General features: G+C 36.3%; 1 protein-coding gene across 1 annotated transcript; it reads left to right on the top strand.

Annotated features, from left to right (window-relative positions):
* The first annotated feature begins 1,139 nt into the window (after nt 1-1,139).
* Nucleotides 1,140-8,384, top strand: LOC128017775 (mucin-2). Its single transcript, XM_052603294.1, has 10 exons — nt 1,140-3,075; nt 3,278-3,339; nt 3,453-3,577; nt 3,789-5,044; nt 5,268-5,332; nt 6,610-6,791; nt 6,927-7,039; nt 7,127-7,191; nt 7,285-7,463; nt 7,716-8,384. The coding sequence occupies exons 1-10, from the start codon at nt 2,527-2,529 to the stop codon at nt 7,805-7,807; spliced, it is 2,688 nt and encodes an 895-aa protein (XP_052459254.1). The 5' UTR covers nt 1,140-2,526; the 3' UTR covers nt 7,808-8,384.
* Nucleotides 8,385-21,146: the final 12,762 nt, after the last annotated feature.

Here is a 21,146-nt window from a genome sequence, read left to right as displayed (position 1 = left end):
AATACAGCCCAGACTGTTACTTCACAATCTACTCAAACTGAAATCCAACCTATAACTAATGCCCAATCCACAATTACTACATCACAACTTGCAACACCTACAATCCAGCCTATATCTTCAACAACTGCTCAGACTACAAATACAGCCCAAACTGTTACTTCTCAATCTACTCAAACTGAAATTCAACCTGCAACTAATGCCCAATCCACAATTACTACATCACAACTTGCAACAGCAACAACACAGCCTACATTCTCATTAACTGCCCAGTCTACACATACAGCCCAAACTGTTACTTCTCAATCTACACAGACTGAAATTCAACCTGCATCTAATGCCCAGTCCACAATTACTACATCACAACTTGCAACAGCTACAATCCAGCCTATATTCTCAACAACTGACCAGCCTACACATACAGCCAAAACAGTTACTTCACAATCTACACAGACTGAAATTCAAACTGCAACTAATGTCCAATCCACAATTACTACATCACAACTTGCAACAGCTACAATCCAGCCTATATTCTCAACAACAGCACAGTCTACACATATAGCCCAAACGGTTACTTCTCAATCTACTCAAACTGAAATTCAACCTGCAACTAATACCCAATCCACAATTACTACATCACAACTTGCAACAGCAACAACACAGCCTACATTCTCAACAAGTGCCCAGTCTACAAATACAGCCCAAACTGTTACTTCTCAATCTACTCAAACTGAAATTCAACCTGCAACTAATGCCCAATCCACAATTACTACATCACAACTTGCAACAGCAACAACACAGCCTACATTCTCAACAAGTGCCCAGTCTACAAATACAGCCCAAACTGTTACTTCACAATCTACTCAAACTGAAATCCAACCTATAACTAATGCCCAATCCACAATTACTACATCACAACTTGCAACAGCTACAATCCAGCCTATATCTTCAACAACTGCCCAGACTACAAATACAGCCCAAACTGTTACTTCTCAATCTACTCAAACTGAAATTCAACCTGCAACTAATGCCCAATCCACAATTACTACATCACAAATTGCAACAGCAACAACACAGCCTACATTCTCAACAACTGCCCAGACTACAAATACAGCCCAAACTGTTACTTCTCAATCTACACAGACTAAAATTCAACCTGCAACTAATGCCCAGTCCACAATTACTACATCACAACTTGCAACAGCTACAATCCAGCCTATATTCTCAACAACTGACCAGCCTACACATACAGCCAAAACAGTTACTTCACAATCTACACAGACTGAAATTCAACCTGCAACTAATGCCCAATTCACAATTACTACATCACAACTTGCAACACCTACAATCCAGCCTATATCTTCAACAACTGCCCAGACTACAAATACAGCCAAAACTGTTACTTCTCAATCTACTCAAACTGAAATTCAACCTGCAACTAATACCCAATCGACAATTACTACATCACAACTTGCAACAGCAACAACACAGCCTACGTTATCATCAACTGCCCAATCTACAAATACAGCCCAGACTGTTACTTCACAATCTACTCAAACTGATATCCAACCTATAACTAATGCTCAATCCACAATTACTACATCACAACTTGCAACCGCTACAATCCAGCCTATATCTTCAACAACTGCCCAGATTACCAATACAGCCCAAACTGTTACTTCTCAATCTACTCAAACTGAAATTCAATCTGCAACTAATGCGCAATCGACAATTACTACATCACAACTTGCAACAGCAACAACACAGCCTACATTCTCAACAAGTGCCCAATATACAAATACAGCCCAGACTGTTACTTCACAATCTACTCAAACTGAAATCCAACCTATAACTAATGCTCAATCCAAAATTACTACATCACAACTTGCAACAGCTACAATCCAGCCTATATCTTCAACAACTGCCCAGTCTACAAATACAGCCCAAACTGTTACTTCTCAATCTACACAGACTGAAATTCAACCTGCAACTAATGCCCAATCCACAATTACTACATCACAACTTGCAACAGCAACAACACAGCCTATATTCTCAACAACTGCCCAGTCTACAAATACAGCCCAAACCATTACTTCACAATCTACACAAACTGAAATTCAACCTGCAACTAGTGCCCAATCCACAATTACTACATCACAACTTGCAACAGCTACAACCCAGCCTATATTCTCAACAACTGCCTATACTGTAACTACTTCACAACCTACACAAACTGCAATCCCACCTATAACTACAGCTACATCTCAACCCAACTCAGAAATAACCCAACTTCAGAGTACAAAAACTGTTGCAATCCAGTCTACAATTATAACTCAGCCAACACATACAACAGGTTCCAATGCTACCAAGAAAGACCAGACCACAACTAAATCCCAACCTATATCATCTACAATCCAGTCAACGACAACAAACCCTGCAACAGCTACAACAGTTAAACAGTCAACAATTATAACCCAGCAGATTACAACAGCTACAACTGAGACTAGAACAACTCAGCTGACAGCAACAATGCCATCGACAACAAATTCACCCCAACCCACCAGTACAATTCAAGCAATCAAATCTACAACCCAAACTATAACTCTTACAATCCCACCCACCACAATTACAACTCAGTCTACAGCAGCAACTACATCCCAACTACATCCCAAACCAACTTTTACAAACCAAATGACAACACAACAACTTTCAACTGGTACAACCCAGTTTATATCTGCTGCAACCCAACCTACAACAAATGCAATCCAGACTTCAATCCCACATGTATCCCCTGCTCTGACTCTAACACAGCCTTCAACCCAGCTTACAACTTCAACTATACCTGCACCTACCACCCAAGCAAAAACAACTGCAACCCACCCTATATCTACTGCTACCCTTACTACAGGAACAAACCATATTGCTATCACAACTACAACCACACCTTTACTTGAAACAACAGCACCACTCACAACTACAGTGGAAGTCAGATTTTCCACCTCAGAAACATTTAATACTTCACTTTTTGACAGAAATTCAGATCTCTATAAAGAACGAGAAAGAAGAGTCAAAAACGAGGTATGTGACAAATGTTTACCTCCTAGAGGAGGATGTAGTTTTGAAAAGCCAAAATTACAAACTAAAGTACACATTTTATTATATACTAGAATTTGGATGTAAAATATTTAAAGTGACAACAAATGTATCATCGCCTTAACTCTTTCCAGTTTGAGTTTTTGCATTTTTCCTAAATGTGTCATATCTTGTAACTTTTCTACAGTTTGTGCCTATCTTTAAAAAAGCATTCCAGTTCTTCTTCAGACTGACAGTGATTAGATTCAGGTGGGTGACAAACATATGTAGTGCCCATAACTTCATCTTAAGCCATATGTTAACTTATGTTGATGAAATCACATCTTTAACAAATACCTTGTTTTTCCCTTTCATTCTTGTAGTCGTGGATCAGTCATCACAGATATGAATTTGGAATTCAAGAAAGACAGTCTTTTGCCAGATGACAATGAGATCATACGTACTATCACCAGTGCCAATACTACATTTAATATCACCAGTGCAGAAGGTAAAGCCTGTCAGTTACAACAAAAAAAAAAAAACGCTCTGGTTGCACTATTTTGTACTTCCCTTTGAGTGCTTACAGTGTAAATTTGTCCCTTATGTTTCATTGTGGTGTTTTACTTTACAAATTAATTTGTTCACATAAAGACCAACATTGATTTTTTTCTTTTTATTTTACACCTATAATACATCTGCAATTCAACCACCACCAACAGTTATACCAAAAGCTGACCTTTCCACTACTACCAAATATACTGCAACCACAACCAAGCCCACTGAAGGAAAGATAACCACACATCAACCAACAACATTGACAACAAAAACAACAACAACAAAAGCCGCAAACACCACGCAAACAACAAAAGCCACAATCACCACGCCAACAACTAATGCCACAATCACCACGCCAACAACTAATGCCACAATCACCACGCCAACAACAAAAGCCACAATCACCACGCCAACAACAGAAGCCACAACCACCACGCCAACAACAAATGCCACAACCACCATGCCAACAACAAATGCTACAACCACCACGCCAACAACAAAAGCCACAATCACCACGCCAACAACAAAAGCCACAATCACCACGCCAACAACAAAAGCCACAACCACCACGCCAACAACAAATGCTACAACCACCACGCCAACAACAAAAGCCACAACCACCACGCCAACAACAAATGCTACAACCACCACGCCAACAACAAAAGCCACAATCACCACGCCAACAACAAAAGCCACAATCACCACGCCAACAACAAAAGCCACAACCACCACGCCAACAACAAATGCCACAATCACCACGCCAACAACAAAAGCCACAACCACCACGCCAACAACAAATGCGACAACCACCACGCCAACAACAAATGCTACAACCACCACGCCAACAACTAATGCGACAACCACCACGCCAACAACAAAAGCCACAACCACCACGCCAACAACAAATGCGACAACCACCACGCCAACAACAAATGCTACAACCACCACGCCAACAACTAATGCCACAATCACCACGCCAACAACAAATGCGACAACCACCACGCCAACAACAAAAGCCACAACCACCACGCCAACAACAAAAGCCACAACCACCACGCCAACAACAAAAGCCACAACCACCACGCCAACAACAAATGCTACAACCACCATGCCAACAACTAATGCCACAATCACCACGCCAACAACAAATGCGACAACCACCACGCCAACAACAAAAGCCACAATCACCACGCCAACAACAAAAACCACAACCACCACGCCAACAACAAAAGCCACAACCACCACACCAACAACAAATGCTACAACCACAACAGCCAAAACCACCACCACAACAGCAGTTCCAACACGCCCTCCACCAGTTGTAACCATAGAGTTTGTCATTTTAGTAATATTTACTCCAGACCTTCAAAACACACTAAGTGAGGCATTTAAGAAACTAGCAGATGAAGTTCAAACTGAGGTGAGTCTTAAACAACAGAAACTATTGGGGGGATTTAGTAGCATGTGGAATTAATTCAGCTTGTTTTGCACTGATGCTTCTTTGGTTTTCATCTTTAAATCAAGTTGAATTCCCACTTAGTTTCCCGCGGTGATCTTTTGAAAACCATTTTGGCAACATGATCAATGCATTTAATCCTTATATTTGACATTTAATGACATTCCCAAAACTCATTCTTCCATAGTGTGACAAAATATATAAACTGAAGTATGGAGTTCTTTTCATCAGGAGTATTGTGAAAGCTTTCAGGTGGGTTTCTAGTTCTTTTCTTAATTCAGTTCTTCTAGATTTATTAAAGGTGCAATACATTATTGTCTTCAGAATTTTTTTTGTTATGCTGGTTGAATGTTTCTTTACATCCCAATATCAATCATTAAGTTAAGTGATCTAAATATATCTATCTTTATTTATATATTCTGTAGAAAGCGTAGGACCAATAAATTGTTGCACAATCAAAACGCTATGTCCAAGCGTTTTAAAAGGCTTTCCTACCTCCCTTTCAACATATGTATTAGCATACCTCTGCGTAGCTGGTTCACGCGGACAGGATACATAATCATAATTATCAATGGCAGACAAACATTAAAAACCCCATCTTCCTTCCTGGTATTGTATTACTTTTAACGTTTTCTCACCGGTGAATGACACGTGCTGTAGCCCAGCGGTTCGCAAATTCCAGTCCTCGCGCCCAGTTAACACACCTGATTCAGATAACCAGATCATTAGAAGTGAGCTACATACATTCCGATCAATATGATCCCTAAACATTGTTCATTGCTCCCTACTTCCTAAGCAGGGGAAATCCATCAAAGTTTACTTCACTTGGGAAGCATCTTCACACATAGGTGAAACTTACTAGAGATGTTTGAAGTGTGACTTAATATGCCTCTGTAAATAAATACTAGTAAAATGTATGTCTTGCACACTTTAATGCCCTTTTTATGGAACATATATTCTTGCTTCGAACTGGATGGCAGAATATTTGGTGATGTCCACTTCACAGGGCACTTACGGTCACATGTGATAATATATATATAAAATGTGTGTGTGTGTGTGTGGGGGGGGGTGCTTATGTAACCTATTGTAGTAATGTTTTCTCTGTATTCTGGTCTGTGAGCATATATGCGTTCAGGGGGTGTGGGTTTAGACAGTGATTGCAGGGAGGGTGGGACGTTCGTTTTCAGTGCTATCAGGCTAAAGGTAGCATTTTCAAAGCTCTCTTACTGCACCTTTAAGAGATTCTTTAAAAACATCTCCTGCATATAGATTTAGTACATTTGTATGAATAATTAATCTCTGTGATATAAAGGGTCCATCCAGATTACTTCAATTTCAACAAATAAGTCCTCTATGATTCTGCTGTTAAAATGTTATTTGAGATCCCAACTTCCAACTTGCAGCTAATCTACTTAACAATTTTGGACCACTTGAGATGCAGTAACCCAGTTTTATGAAAATGTAAAAGACTGAATACTCATGTCTTCCACACTGACAGATGTAATCTGTAAACGTGTAATTCTTTTCAGAGCTGTTGCCAGAACCCGAGCAGATCAAAATGTACAGGCAGAGCTTGATTTAGTGTTTAGTCAAACATCCACTGAACCGATCCCCAACAACACTGACATTGTGGAGACTCTGAAAGAAGCCGCTACAAATCCAACGTCAGGCTTCAACCTCACCCTTGATGCAACCTCTATTATTGTTGTTAGTAAGTTGAAATCACAACTGATTTAGAGTTTTTTGATATACCCAATTTCTAAGATTTTACTTCGTTAACATGACTATAATGTTCATCACAATTTGTGATACTAATGAAAATAATACAATTAATTCCTTTTTGTAGAATCAGTGAAGATAATTCCACTGACAATCCTCACCAATGGAACCTTTGTGGCTGCTCTTTCAAATAAAAATTCTACCGAATTTCAGAACCGGGCTATGATGATGAAAGTAGGGGTGAGTGTGACATGTCTACTTATGAACTTTGGGTAAAATGCTTTTACAAAATAAAGCCAGTTTTGTTGAACAACTCTTGTTTTGTAGCTTGAACCTTTCTTCTTCGCTGATTATCAAACATCATTCAGCATCATATCCGTAACGAACTTCAGGTATGAATATGCTGGTGTGTTCTTGAATATAGCTACTGATTCAACATAACACTCAGTTTTCATTGATGAATCTTGATTCCAAACTCTCTCCAGTGATGCCAATGTAAAAATAAGGAGCGTGCCCACGATCCGAAACTCCATGGATCTTGTATTCGGAACGGAAGCTGTTCTACCCAATAACACCCAGATAGTGAACACTGTGGTACGAGCAGCCAGAGACAACACGCTACCCTTCAAGATCTTCACTTCTTCAATCATAATAAATGGAATCGGTGAGTGATGCACTTTAATCTTGCACTGCACTCTAAATAAGGCTCCCAAAAGAAGCCTTTCTTCCAAAAGAAACCTTTAATGGAGTGTACAGCAAAACAAAAATAAAATGGTTCACTCAGATTGATGTTTATACTTTCATCAATACACTCATGTACTGTAAATGTAGATGTTTTTAGATAATGTTCCACATTGACAATGAATGATATATTTTAAGTTCTGTCTGTTCTGCTGTGTTTTCTTTTGTGATGCAGAATTTTCATCAGGTGAAGTCAGCAGCAGGATCAGTGTGGTGACCGCTTCATTCCTGGTTGCTGTGTCGCTTCTGGTTCCATGGTTTAACTGAACCTAACCTCTCATGCAAATATAACTGATTCAGACGGGTCTGAATATTCCATGCCTCAAATGAAGGACTCGTACATGTAAACAAAACTCTGAATGCATCAGTTTTTTTTAGAACTGAATGTGTCTGTTTTTAGCTCTGGTTCTGTTTTCAGAAAGGGGTAAAAAATCTTTCGTTATACAAGCACTTTTAGTAATTTATTTAAAAAAAAATGTTTGACTCTTAAATCTTATTGTCATTGATTTATTTTCTGATAAATGTAATCTGCAAATCAAGGGGCAGTTCTTTAAATTCTTTAATTTATTGTTTGTTAATTCTGTATATGTGTGGTTATCGGATCAGTAAAACAAGTGGGTTCAACTTTACAATCTACAAAATAATACTATAAGCTACAACAACCACATTTTCAACTGAATGCTATTTTAATATTGTAATATATATTTATATAAATGTGTAATATATAACCAACTCTGTTATATCTAAGATAAACTCTGGCAAAACTACTGAAATTCATTGCACATGTCTAATGGTTCAAATTACTCATGGTTTGGTTTTTTTCTCAATTTTACAGTCATGGTTTTCGGTAGCACGTCCTGATTTTGCCAAGTCCGATGTGTTCCTAGGTCAACATATTTTGTTGACCCTGGAACAACATTTTACTCCAAAAATATATTCTTAACCATATCCCTACAACTAAACCTAACCTTAACCATGAGTAATCCCTAAAATCAGAGGAAATGATAGATGAATGACACTGATGTACAAGCACCAAACACTGATTTTAAGCATAAACTTCACAAAATCTATAAACTGGTTCTTCAAATCTGATTGGTTAATCACAATGTTGTTCCAGGGTCAACTACGATGTTGTCCCAGGAACATGTCTCACTTGGTAAAATCAGGTTAGGCTTTTCGGTACGGTTCATTATGTGCTATTTTTTGAGGGAAAGTACTATACTGTCAAATAAAGACAATTAGAACATATAATTGAACCGCTAGCTAGCAACAGTAAAAATAAATACAATAGAGCAAAGACAAATAAAATTAAGAGAGCTTATTTATTTTTTATTTTTTAGGTAGGTCCAACATTAGTTTTATGTGTTGTTATTTTTAACAGGCCATATTACAGAAGCCTTGTGAGGTTTAAGTTGGACCACAGTGCAAGTGCGTTCCGGACCTAGGGTGGAGAACAGTAAGGTTCAGATTTTTACCAAAACCGTTACAGCCATGGCTACAAAATATCTGTAACACATGCCACATTCTCGGGTTTCTTTTCATTTCTCAGTTTACATGTTGTTTTCTCAGCTGTCATATCTAAAATCAGATTCTGAATCTCCACCCACAACCCTGTCTGTCCAGTTTCTGCTTAGTTTCATTTCTGCATTGATTCATAAGACTTTTTTTGAGAAAACTAAAACTTCCGTATAATCATGCCATCATCACAGATATCCACCTCATTTTTAACATAAGGGCATTTGTGACCATTTGGAACTTGAATGTGTGAGACCTCTGTATAATTCACTTCCAGATTCACTTCCAGTCTGTCATGCTGTTTGATATAATATAAATAGGCTGATGAACTGGAAGTCTGGAACATTTAAAGAAAATGGCTTCCTTCCTTCCTGCAAAATCAGGTGGATAGCCTAGAATTAATTACAGATAGAGGTGTGACAGATTGAATCTCACTGCGGTGTTTATGCATACCCGGAAGGCTGCAGTCCAATGAAAATATTTGTTTACATTCTCAAGTATTGTGTACAAGGGCTGCATGATTAATCGAATGTGATTGTAATGCGTATCTCATCAGTAAAGCCAGTTCTGTGATTCATAGTTAATCTCCATCACATGCTTTCAGATGGAGCAGCATTTAATACACAGAGCCGTAGTTCTCTGACAAGCAACTAAAACTATGTCCATAATCGCAGGCCGATTTAATCAGGCACGCAGGATATTTCATAGTGATTAAGGCTAGCATTGCATTATCACATACTTAATTATAATAAAAAGTATAATAAGACAAACTCAGATAAACCATATATTGTCATAGTCGTGTGTTTGTTAGACACGTTGACTTAATAAAAGCACCTAAATCTTCTGTTATTTCAGCTAGCACTAAAGGGATTCCCGGAATTCTTGTAAATATTACCACATGGACAGAAATGTGTCAGCAGCATTACAGTCAGATGATTAGTGTCTTTCTCAAAGACATTCCATCATTTCTTCCATCTATCTCTGTTCTATCTCCAACGATAAGATCACAAACCTGTTCTCATTCTCATGTGCAAAAACCATTTCTTAATCTGAAAACAAAATCTGGCTGAAGCACACGAATATCATATTCTTGAAAATATATTAATTACACGATTAAATGAATCAATAAATGCAATCAAATGTTATTAATTGGCTATTTCTGTTAAAAAATGACTAGGCTATAAAATAATTGCTTAGACATGTATTGTTTCCAAAGACAACATAACCAAATATTACATTGAATTTTTCTATCATCTTGTTTTCTTTAACTAAGCACGATGTTTGGAACCGATTGGTCGAAGGAATCACTGGTCTGAGCTCATGCTCCTTAGTTTATGAGTCAACGTTACCAAAATTATATAAAAAAAGATTTATTTACTTATTTTTACTCTAAAACAGAGCTCAAATCAATGAAACCCACAATCAACCAGTTCCAAAAAGAAAAACTAACCTGTCCTAACTGAAACAGAACAAGGTTGATGATAATACAGCATAATGAGAGATTTACAAGCAAAAAAAGCCAGTCATTTTTTGACAAGGAATTAGTTAAAGGATTTTCAGAACAGAACAAGGGTTAAGAAAATGATTACTTATCAGAATCACCTTGTTTTAGGGTCACAAACAATACAACTATTCATTGTTAAAACTACTACCAAACTGATCACCTAAATGAAGTAGAATGAAATCCACAAAGTTTAGCTGACAAAGATCCATTGTCCATCAGTTTTCAATCAGTTTCACTTTCCAGGAACCACAATGTGACAATATTTTTGACTTTTCTCAGCTGAACCTTTTGTCAACTGACCTTTACTGAGGTAAAAATAAAAATCACAGAGATAAGAAACCAGTAAAACCACTTTGGATAGGCACTTCCAAAACTTCCAAACTTCATCTTCATTGAGTTTTCTTCTTCTTGTACTCTCATTCCAATTTAATTATTACTTTGTGTCATCATGACTACAGTTCCCACTTCATGAACCTGGACGTATTTTCTGTGACGTCTCTCTGCAAATGTTTTTCACAAGGTAATGTTGCCTGGCAATGAGTATTTGTATGATTCGTCCAGCTACATTCCTCTGGAACTTTTGAAATTGCAGCTGAAAAGGAAGAAGGAAACAGTGATTTCCAAATAAATGTGGCTAGGAATGTTCACATGATAAGAGGCAGAGCTATATTTACACGCAAAAACAATAAACGAAGCACTTTCTTAAAATGTACAAATTTATAATCTACAAATTACACTAAACTAAAAACCAAGTGGCTGAAACCTTCATGAAATATTATAAAATGAACAAAAATAAATTTTTAGTAGTCCCTGGTTCATGATTTCATAACTTGACATTCCTGTGGAGAAAACCAGCGTACAAAAACACAATTGTGTACAAGAAATAAATTGTTAAATTACTTCCTTGGTCAATCAGCACAACCGCAATGATCACACAGAACATGGTTGCTTAGTTAAAAAAAAGGCAAAGCGATAATAAAGAAAAGAAAAAAAAAACAGCATCTGAGATTGAGAACTTTTTTTTTTTTTTTAAACGGGAACATGATAAAATGTTGGGAACAACATCTGTTTCTCATGGCCAATAATTATTATTAATATGCTACGATATACTTTGCAAATACTTTAAACGCCAGACAGTCATGCAGGTAAAGTTTTGACTTTATGATTGTGCCAGTGTGTGATAAATGAGCGTGTTGTGTCTTCATTTATAAATTCATTGCCCAATGAAATTAGTTTTATGGTCTATTAATTAGCCGAAATAAAATGAAATATATTGCTGTCTACATCGGTCACACTACAGTCTGGTAGCCTAGGCCTTGGGTTAATATAATCACTTAATAATGTAATAATTGATATAATTTCTTAATTTCAAAATTAAATATTACTAAATCAGTCTCTGATGATCCTAAGTTGCTATGGTCACGTAGGTTTATTTACATGAGATTGTAAATATTATTTTAAAGTTTCAAATTGTAATTCAATTTCAGATTTCTAATTATTTACAAAACTTACTACCAATATCTGAGTGAAAATTGCTTGAATCCTGCATGTTTTTATTTTTTATTGTACAAATCATTTATGGCACACATAAAGAAGCTATTCATTCCCATTTAAGTATATTTTCTTCAGTCTCTCTTCAACCTGTCAGACCAGGCTGGCATTTCTCTCACATAATAGCGACAGGCTTTATTTAACATGCTGAAAATCTCCTGACCCGAAGCAAATCTAGTTTCAGAGATTATAAATTATGTCAACACAAGTAATGTCAAAGACTTGTAGAAAATCAACACCGTACCAGTAATGTGATACGTGATATTTTCCATTTTAACTTGAGCCACATTTTTTAAATAAACCAAATACTTTCTGAAAACTTATTATATTAAAAAAACTTCACTAATACTCAGTTGTTTTACAACCAAATTCATGTTTAGATAATAAACTAGGGTATTAAATTGAGCCCACAGGATCAGGACAGTTGTTATGAAGATGTTAAAAAGAACATTGTTTTGTGTATTTGGTGTAATACAATGTGTTTATGAGGTTTAAGGTTAAAAAAAACACATTATTTTCCACATACTGTACATTATTGTTTCTCCTCTATGCCCTGCCTTCTGAAGAGCGAGGTGTGCCCTGATTGGTCAGATATCCACTGTATTGTGATTGGCTGAATGCCTCAAGCATGTGACAAAATGTTACTTCCCTCACCAAACTGTGATGCCAGCGATGAGACCAAACCAGTAAAACTCATTATTACATAATACATAATTACTGATTACAATGACTTATACTGTTTTTACATGTTGCGTTGCATATCGTGTCAATAATACATGAAACCATGTTTGCATTTGTGATTGAAGAAACAACAAGCACTACATATTTAATATATCAAAAATATTATAATGTCAATAACACTCTAAAATAACACAACAAAAGATAGATTCAAATATATTTACAAACTCAAATCAGAAGGGTAAAAGATTTGCATGAGAAATAGAAACAATAAGCTGTTCAGTACCGTCGTCAATTTGTAATTCCTAATAACACTGTATTAATAATGAGATGTCTTATTTCTAGTTTTCAAATATTTACTTTGTTTTTATTGAAAATAAATGCATTTCTGATCTGATATGTGATGGGAAAAGGAGTAGAACAAGTTTTGTTAAAGGGCGGCCTTGAACTCGGGTCAAAATCTTCTGCAGTGCTGTTTATCACAGCCAGGCATTGGTGGGTGAATTATTTATATATTATATTACTTCAATATTTTTATTATTCAGTATCTCTGAAATAATCCGTACTGTATAAAGCACTAAAGAGATAAAGGTGACGTCATTTGACTTGATCGAAACGTGCTGAAGAGATTAAGGTACAATTTATGTCCTACTTACGATATTGTTTTTGAGCCTGTCCTCCAACAAAAAATGACCATATAGGTCGTTTGTGTAGTACCTTATTACAACCTATATTTACGTTTTAAAGTTAAGCACCCTGTAGCGGGCGTAAAAATAATGACAGTATTACGTTGCATCTGTTGTCATGAAATGAAATATAACGTCATTACCAATCAAAACGCACGTTTATTTAAATGCAATGTTTGGACTTTTTACACCGATCTCACAGTAATTTGTACATGGGTCTTATTTCAGGGATTTGGATAAATGACCTATACGAGCGTATTGGTTGGAGGACAGGTTGTTATTTTTAGATACACAGTGATAGTTTGTAGTTTACAGTAACTTATGTATAAACGTGTTCTATAATAACTATTCCCCGCCTCCAGTTCTCTCACACCTTTGAATATGAATCATTACATGGAGAGTATTGTGTTCTGGGAAACAGTATCCCATGCAGTGTCTTCAGATGCACACATCAGACTTCAGCAAATGTAGCATTCCATGCATACAGAACATTCTCTTACTATTCACTGTGCACACGCATCATACAGCGGTATAGGAGCAGGTGTGTGCTAGTATGCCATTCTGAACACAGATTCTGTACTAATTTCAGTGTACTTGAGTTATATTCAGCAGATTCTTGGAAATATAGTAACTCATCCAGGTATTTGATGCATACTGAACATTTACACACTATGCACAGCATGCATACTGGATACTGCAGAAATAGTAAGAGTAGTATGATAGCATTGCATTTCAATACTAAATAGAATAGAGAGCTCATAAGAAATAATGATACCTCAAAACCTCAAAGTCTGTTATTTGATGCTGTTAGTTTCTGATTCGGCTCATTAGAGTCATGTGTTCATGAATCGAGCTGCACTGTTCATGCTGAATGCTGTTTTGATATCCATGATGTGGAAACTCGTTTCTCGCCACTATATATTTTGTGGAATTTTTATTTATTTATTTATTTTTGGAAATTGCTAAAAATTGTTCTGTGTTTTTTCATTGTCTGATAAAGTACAGAGGAGGAAAATACAGATATCCACTGCTTTTTTAAAACATTGTTTTATTTAGTGACATGCACTGACATGATAAATACAAAATTATACGAAATAGCAATAATAAAGACAATACAAAATCTCAATTGCACCTCCAGATTTTCTATTATATGCAAATCAAATTTTTGAAATTTTCGAATCTATTAAACTTCCTGGTCATTTCACGTTCAACAGTGTCATATTTTAGTTTGTGTGAAGGAACATACGTTTAATTGACAAGAATTTATGAATATAACACAGAGGATGTGGCAATGGTCACATGACAAGAAAGTTATATAGATGTGAATATCTCAAAAAAACACAAAGTCGTATTTCCGAGATCCAAGTCATGCGTGATGTGTGTCAGGTTTGTGTGAAGATATCGCAACTGGTGTGACTTGACCAGGAAGTTTATGCATGACGGAAAGATTAATTACAGATTCATCTAGTATTCTTTTGGTGATCTGACTCATGTATTATTGGAAGGAAATGTGTGTGAACAAATCAGACCAGTTGCAACATCATCAGATCACACAACCAGGAAGTTTAATAGATTTGTATGACCGAAAAATACAGAAGACTTAAGACTTTTATTGTGGCGATCTGACTGTATGATGGAAAGCAAAATGTTAATTATAGTGTAAGAAACATCAACTTTGAAGCACACGCTGATTGATGGACTAGCATTACTCAACATTACCACCTTCAACACTACATTCAGTGAAGATAAAACAGTAAAAAATATAATAATAGTTCATTTAAATGGAACCGGAATCGGAAACCTGGAAATTGTAATACATGTTGAATTTTGCCAAACTAAGTCGACAGTAAGTAATAAACAGTATTGAGCATTGAGTAGTGGAGTATTGTGCATTTTTCCTTACCACTATTTTTTAATAGTCATTTAATTTTGTAGCTCGTGAGTTATGTGAGCAAAGCTGTTTTACTTCATAGTAATGTGAAGTATTATAAATTGTTTTTCATGGCTTATTGATTTTTTGCCTTTTTTGAGTTGTCAGACTTATAATGAAACATTCAAACATTTTACAAAAAAAACAAAAACCATCGGTAACTCTTCTCAGGCTAACTCATTCATGTCAGGAGGATGTTTAATGGTTGTGATACAGTACATATGGATGAATCTTATTTTATTTTAGTTCATGTATATGGTTTTAATAGATCTGATATGAATGCTACTCTGATGTTTGAGATTTCTTTGCTTATTGCCCTCTGCTGACTTGATTATTGGAGGAGATTTCATTGAAGCCCCTAATTATTCTGAAGAAAAATATCTTCCAAGACAACGTCAGAGTGCTATGAATCCAGTCATCTCTAGTTTCTGTCGATCTCTAGGTTTGATTAACCAGGTTTCTGTTTCCTTGTTCCAGTATATATTTTGTGGAATTTTTATTTATTTATTTATTTTTGGAAATTGCTAAAAATTGTTCTGTGTTTTTTCATTGTCTGATACAGAGGAGGAAAATACAGATATCCACTGCTTTTTTAAAACATTGTTTTATTTAGTGGCATGCACTGATATGATAAATACAAAATTATACGAAATAGCAATAATAAAGACAATACAAAATCTCAATTGCACCTCCAAATTTTCTATTATATACAAATCAAATTTTCAATCTATATTCAAATCAAATCAAAATCTATTAAACTTCCTGGTCATGTGACCTGATGACATCACACTCGTTATAAGATCTTCACTCAATCCTGACACACATCACACATTTATAATAAATTGGATAAAGAACAATTAATTAACCCTCATCTATACAGAGCCTGATCTATAATGTTATTTTTCCAAACTAGTGGTTTCAGTTTCTTATTAATGTGTAATAATAACATTATGAAAATCTCAATCCAACCTTTTTTATATGCACATATTTCATATTGTTAGATTGGTCCCCCATTTCTAAACACAGTTTTACACCTCTTACGTGTACATTTTTTTTCACGTTCAACAGTGTCATATTTTAGTTTGTGTGAAGGAACATACGTTTTATTGACAAGAATTTATGAATATAACACAGAGGATGTGGCAATGGTCACATGACAAGAAAGTTATATAGATGTGAATGCTATGTGCTATGAATCCAGTCATAGTCTCGATCTCTAGGTTTGATTAACCAGGTTTCTGTTTCCTTGTTCCAGCTCGTTTACTTGGTTCAAACCAGATCAAACTCTCGTATTGAGTCATGGCTAGTCTCTGCTTCTCTGATTTCATCTTTGACGTCTGTCTCTTGTAGTCCTTCACCACTGACTGTTTACTGTGATACTGATTTCATATTGAAGCCAAACTATTCTAGAACCTACAACCCTGGCTACTGGAGATTAAACTCTTCCCTGCTGCTCAATGAGTCGTTCTGCTCAGATCTAAAAATAACAATCACTGATATCACATCTAGGGCAGATATATCTTTTATTGCCAAAATGGAGCTCCTTAAATTTGAGTGCAGATTTTTTTTTTAGGTTTAGGTAAGGGTAGGGTTTGGGTAAGTTAGGGTTAGGGTTAGGATTAAGGGTAAGATCTTATGTACAAGAGGAACTAAATTCCTTGTATCCTGAAAATCAAAGGGAGATTTTCTATGATCTAGAGCCAAATGGCTTTCATGAATTTGGCAAAAAGAACATCAGCTTTTTTTTATTTATTTTTTTATTTTATTTATTTTTTTTATTAGGGGTGGGGATCTTCAGGATTTTTTTTATTGGGCTATATAAGCACAGCAGGCTATTTTTTAAAACAATTACTCATTTAACATAAGTTTTCTTTAAGTGTCCGAAAGTTTACAGACAATCGTTTTTTCCTCATATTATTGCAGTTTTATCATTACTGATGAGATGATAGACGGTGTCAGCTTTAACAGGCTGACTTGACACTAATGCACAGATATATTTAAATATCAGATGTTTTGTCCTGCTCTGAAAACATAACTTAATCATCAATTTCGTATAAAAGTATTCGAAAATGCAAGTGGATTTAACCGCAGCAGCAACTGAGCTTCAAGACAACAAACACAGCGCGCACGTGAGTATCGTGCATCTAATAGTGCTGCATTCCAAACTACAGAAATGGAATGCAGCTGTGCGCGCGTGTCAGATTCTGTGCGCGTGTCTCACGGCTCTGATTCTGTGCGCGCGTCTCACGGATCAGATTTTGTACGCGTGTCTCACGGCTCTGCGCACACTGGCTCAGTATAGATTCTGAATCGTTGAAGAGAGAATCTCGATGCATTGGAGAATCGATTTTTCCTCCCAGCCCTATTTTTAATCTTGTCCCGTCTCTCCTTTTTTCACTCACTGCAGAATTATTACATTTATATGTAGTTAACTGCACTGGTATCAGAGGAATTCAGGATGGAGAGGATGGATTAATCAGAAGTCAAGTGGTCAAGGATACATGCATTTTTTTAAAGACAAAGTCAAAGTCACCTTTATTTATATAGTGCTTTAAACAAAATACATTGCCTCAAAGCAACTGAACAACATTCATTAGGAAAAGAGTGTCAATAATGCAAAATGATAGTTAAAGACAGTTCATCATCAAATTCAGTGATGTCATCTCTGTTCAGTTAAATACTCTCTGAGCATTTATTTGCAATCAAGTCAACGATATCGCTGTAGATGAAGTGACCCCAACTAAGCAAGCCAGAGGCGACAGCGGCAAGGAACTGAAACTCCATCGGTGACAGAATGGAGAAAAAAACCTTGGGAGAAACCAGGCTCAGTTGGGGGTCAGTTCTCCTCTGACCAGACGAAACCAGTAGTTCAATTCCAGACTGCAGCAAAGTCAGATTGTGCAGAAGAATCATCTGTTTCCTGTGGTCTTGTCCTGGTGGTCCTCTGAGACAAGGTCTTTACAGGGGATCTGTATCTGGGGCTCTAGTTGTCCTGGTCTCCGCTGTCTTTCAGGGCAGTAGAGGTCCTTTCTAGGTGCTGATCCACCATCTGGTCTGGATACGTACTGGATCCGGGTGACTGCAGTGACCCTCTGATCTGGATACAGACTGGATCTGGTGGCCACGGTGACCTCGGAACAAGAGAGAAACAGACTAATATTAGCGTAGATGCCATTCTTCTAATGATGTAGCAAGTACGGTGTTATGTGAAGTGTTTCTGGTTCCGGTTTACCTAATTAATGCAGCCTTAAAATCCTTTAACGGATTTGGATAGTAAAAGCATATTAGTATGTTATGTTTAAGCCAGGTTAAAGAGATGGGTCTTTAATCTAGATTTAAACTGCAAGAGTGTGTCTGCCTCCCGAACAGTGTTAGGTAGGTTATTCCAGAGTTTAGGCACCAAATAGGAAAAGGATCTGCCGCCTCCAGTTGATTTTGATATTCTAGGTATTATCAAAATGCCTGAGTTTTGAGAACGTAGCGGATGTAGAGGATTATAATGTAAAAGGAGCTCATTCAAATACCGAGGTGCTAAACCATTCAGGGCTTTATAAGTAATAAGCAATATTTTAAAATCTATACGATGTTTGATAGGGAGCCAGTGCAGTGTTGACAGGACCGGGCTAATATGGTCATACTTCCTGGTTCTAGTAAGAACTCTTGTTTGTTTACTAAGCGTGCAGAACAACCACCCAATAAAGCATTACAATAATCTAACCTTGAGCTCATAAATGCATGGATTAACATTTCTGCATTTGACATTGAGAGCATAGACCATAATTTAGATATATTTTTGAGATGGAAAAATGCAGTTTTACAAATGCTAGAAACTTGGCTTTCTAAAGAAAGATTACGATCAAATAGCACACCTAGGTTCCTAACTGATGACGAAGAATTGACAGAGCAACCAACAAGTCTTAGACAGTGGTCTAGGTTATTACAAGCAGAGTTTTTAGGTCCTATAATTAACACCTCTGTTTTTTCAGAATTTAGCAGTAAGAAATTACTCGTCATCCAGTTTTTTATATCGACTATGCATTCCATTAGTTTTTCAAATTGGTGTGTTTCACCGGGCTGCGAGGAAATATAGAGCTGCGTATCATCAGCATAACAGTGAAAGCTAACACCATGTTTCCTGATGATATCACAGGAAACAGATGATTCTTCTGCACAATCTGTCTTTGCTGCAGCCTGGAATTGAACTACTGGTTTCGTCTGGTCAGAGGAGAACTGGCCCCCAACTGAGCCTGGTTTCTCCCAAGGTTTTTTTCTCCATTCTGTCACCGATGGAGTTTCGGTTCCTTGCCGCTGTCGCCTCTGGCTTGTTTAGTTGGGGTCACTTCATCTACAGCGATATCATTGACTTGATTACAAATAAATGCACAGACACTATTTAAACTGAACAGAGATGACATAACTAAATTCAATGATGAACTGCCTTTAACTATCATTTTGCATTATTGAGACACTGTTTTCCAATTGAATGTTGTTCAGTGCTTTGACACAATGTATTTTGTTTAAAGCACTATTTAAATAAAGGTGACTGATTGATTGATATCTCCCAAGGGTAACATATAAAGCGTGAAGAGCAGTGGCCCTAGTATTGAGCCTTGAGGTACTCCAATTCAATTCAATTTCAATTCAATTCAAGTTTATTTGTATAGCGCTTTTTACAATACAAATCATTACAAAGCAACTTTACAGAAAATTATGTTTAAACAATATTTAGTAGTAGCTAGTAGTTTGTGCATGTTTGACAGGATTTTAGAAAAAATAAAATAAAAATAATAATAATACAAGACTATACGATACACAGCTATACGATGAACTATCAATATTATTAATTAATAGTTATTATATTATGCAGTCACACATGTAGCAATAATTGTTAGTTCTCCATACTGCACTTTTGATCGATATGATACCTCTTCATTCACTGCTACGAACTGATTGCGGTCATATAAGTACGATTTAAACCATGCTAATGCACTTCCACTGATGCCAACAAAGTGTTCAAGTCTATGCAAAAGAATGCTGTAATCAATTGTGTCAAACGCAGCACTAAGATCCAATAAAACTAATAGAGAGATACACCCACGATCAGATGATAAGAGCAGATCATTTGTAACTCTAAGGAGAGCAGTCTCAGTTCTATGATATGGTCTAAATCCTGACTGGAAATCCTCACATATACCATTTTTCTCTAAGAAGGAATATAATTGTGAGGATACCACCTTTTCTAGTATCTTGGACAGAAAAGGGAGATTCGAGATTGGTCTATAATTAACAAGTTCTCTGGGGTCAAGTTGTGGTTTTTTGATGAGAGGCTTAATAACTAGGGCCGGGACTCGATTAAAAAAAATTATCTAATTAATTAGAGGCTTTGTAATTAATTAATCGAAATTAATCACATTTTAATCGCATATAAATATTTGACCTGAGAACAGTGAGAAGTATTTTTTTTTCACATGAATTTATAGTATACCATTAAATAATGACTGAATACATAAGCTTAAGCAACAAAATATTGTTTATTTTTGTTCAACCAAGTCTAGCAGACTAGAGCAATTTTTGCCATGAAGTGTAGCAATAGCATATTTAGAAACAATTTAGAAATAGTACATTTCAGAAATTCAGGAAACTTACAGGTGCTGGAACCTTCTGTAAAGAGTTTTTTAAGTAAAACACAATACTGTCAATTACATTCAGAACATTGGAAACACTGACTATTAGAAAACATCT

Source organism: Carassius gibelio, chromosome A7, assembly GCF_023724105.1.
Source record: "Carassius gibelio isolate Cgi1373 ecotype wild population from Czech Republic chromosome A7, carGib1.2-hapl.c, whole genome shotgun sequence".
In the NCBI taxonomy this organism is placed as follows: Eukaryota; Metazoa; Chordata; class Actinopteri; order Cypriniformes; family Cyprinidae; genus Carassius; species Carassius gibelio.
The sequence above is the reverse complement of the archived record's forward strand: the minus strand, read 5'-3'. Positions and strand labels throughout refer to the sequence as shown.

Bases quoted from the DNA above. Each gene is read 5' to 3' on its own strand.
- LOC128017775 (XM_052603294.1), top strand. From the start codon at position 2,527: ATGCCATCGACAACAAATTCACCCCAACCCACCAGTACAATTCAAGCA. The intron at 5,045-5,267 runs GTGAGTCTTAAA...ATTCTTCCATAG, and splicing joins CAGATGAAGTTCAAACTGAG to TGTGACAAAATATATAAACT. The intron at 7,464-7,715 runs GTGAGTGATGCA...TTTGTGATGCAG, and splicing joins AATCATAATAAATGGAATCG to AATTTTCATCAGGTGAAGTC.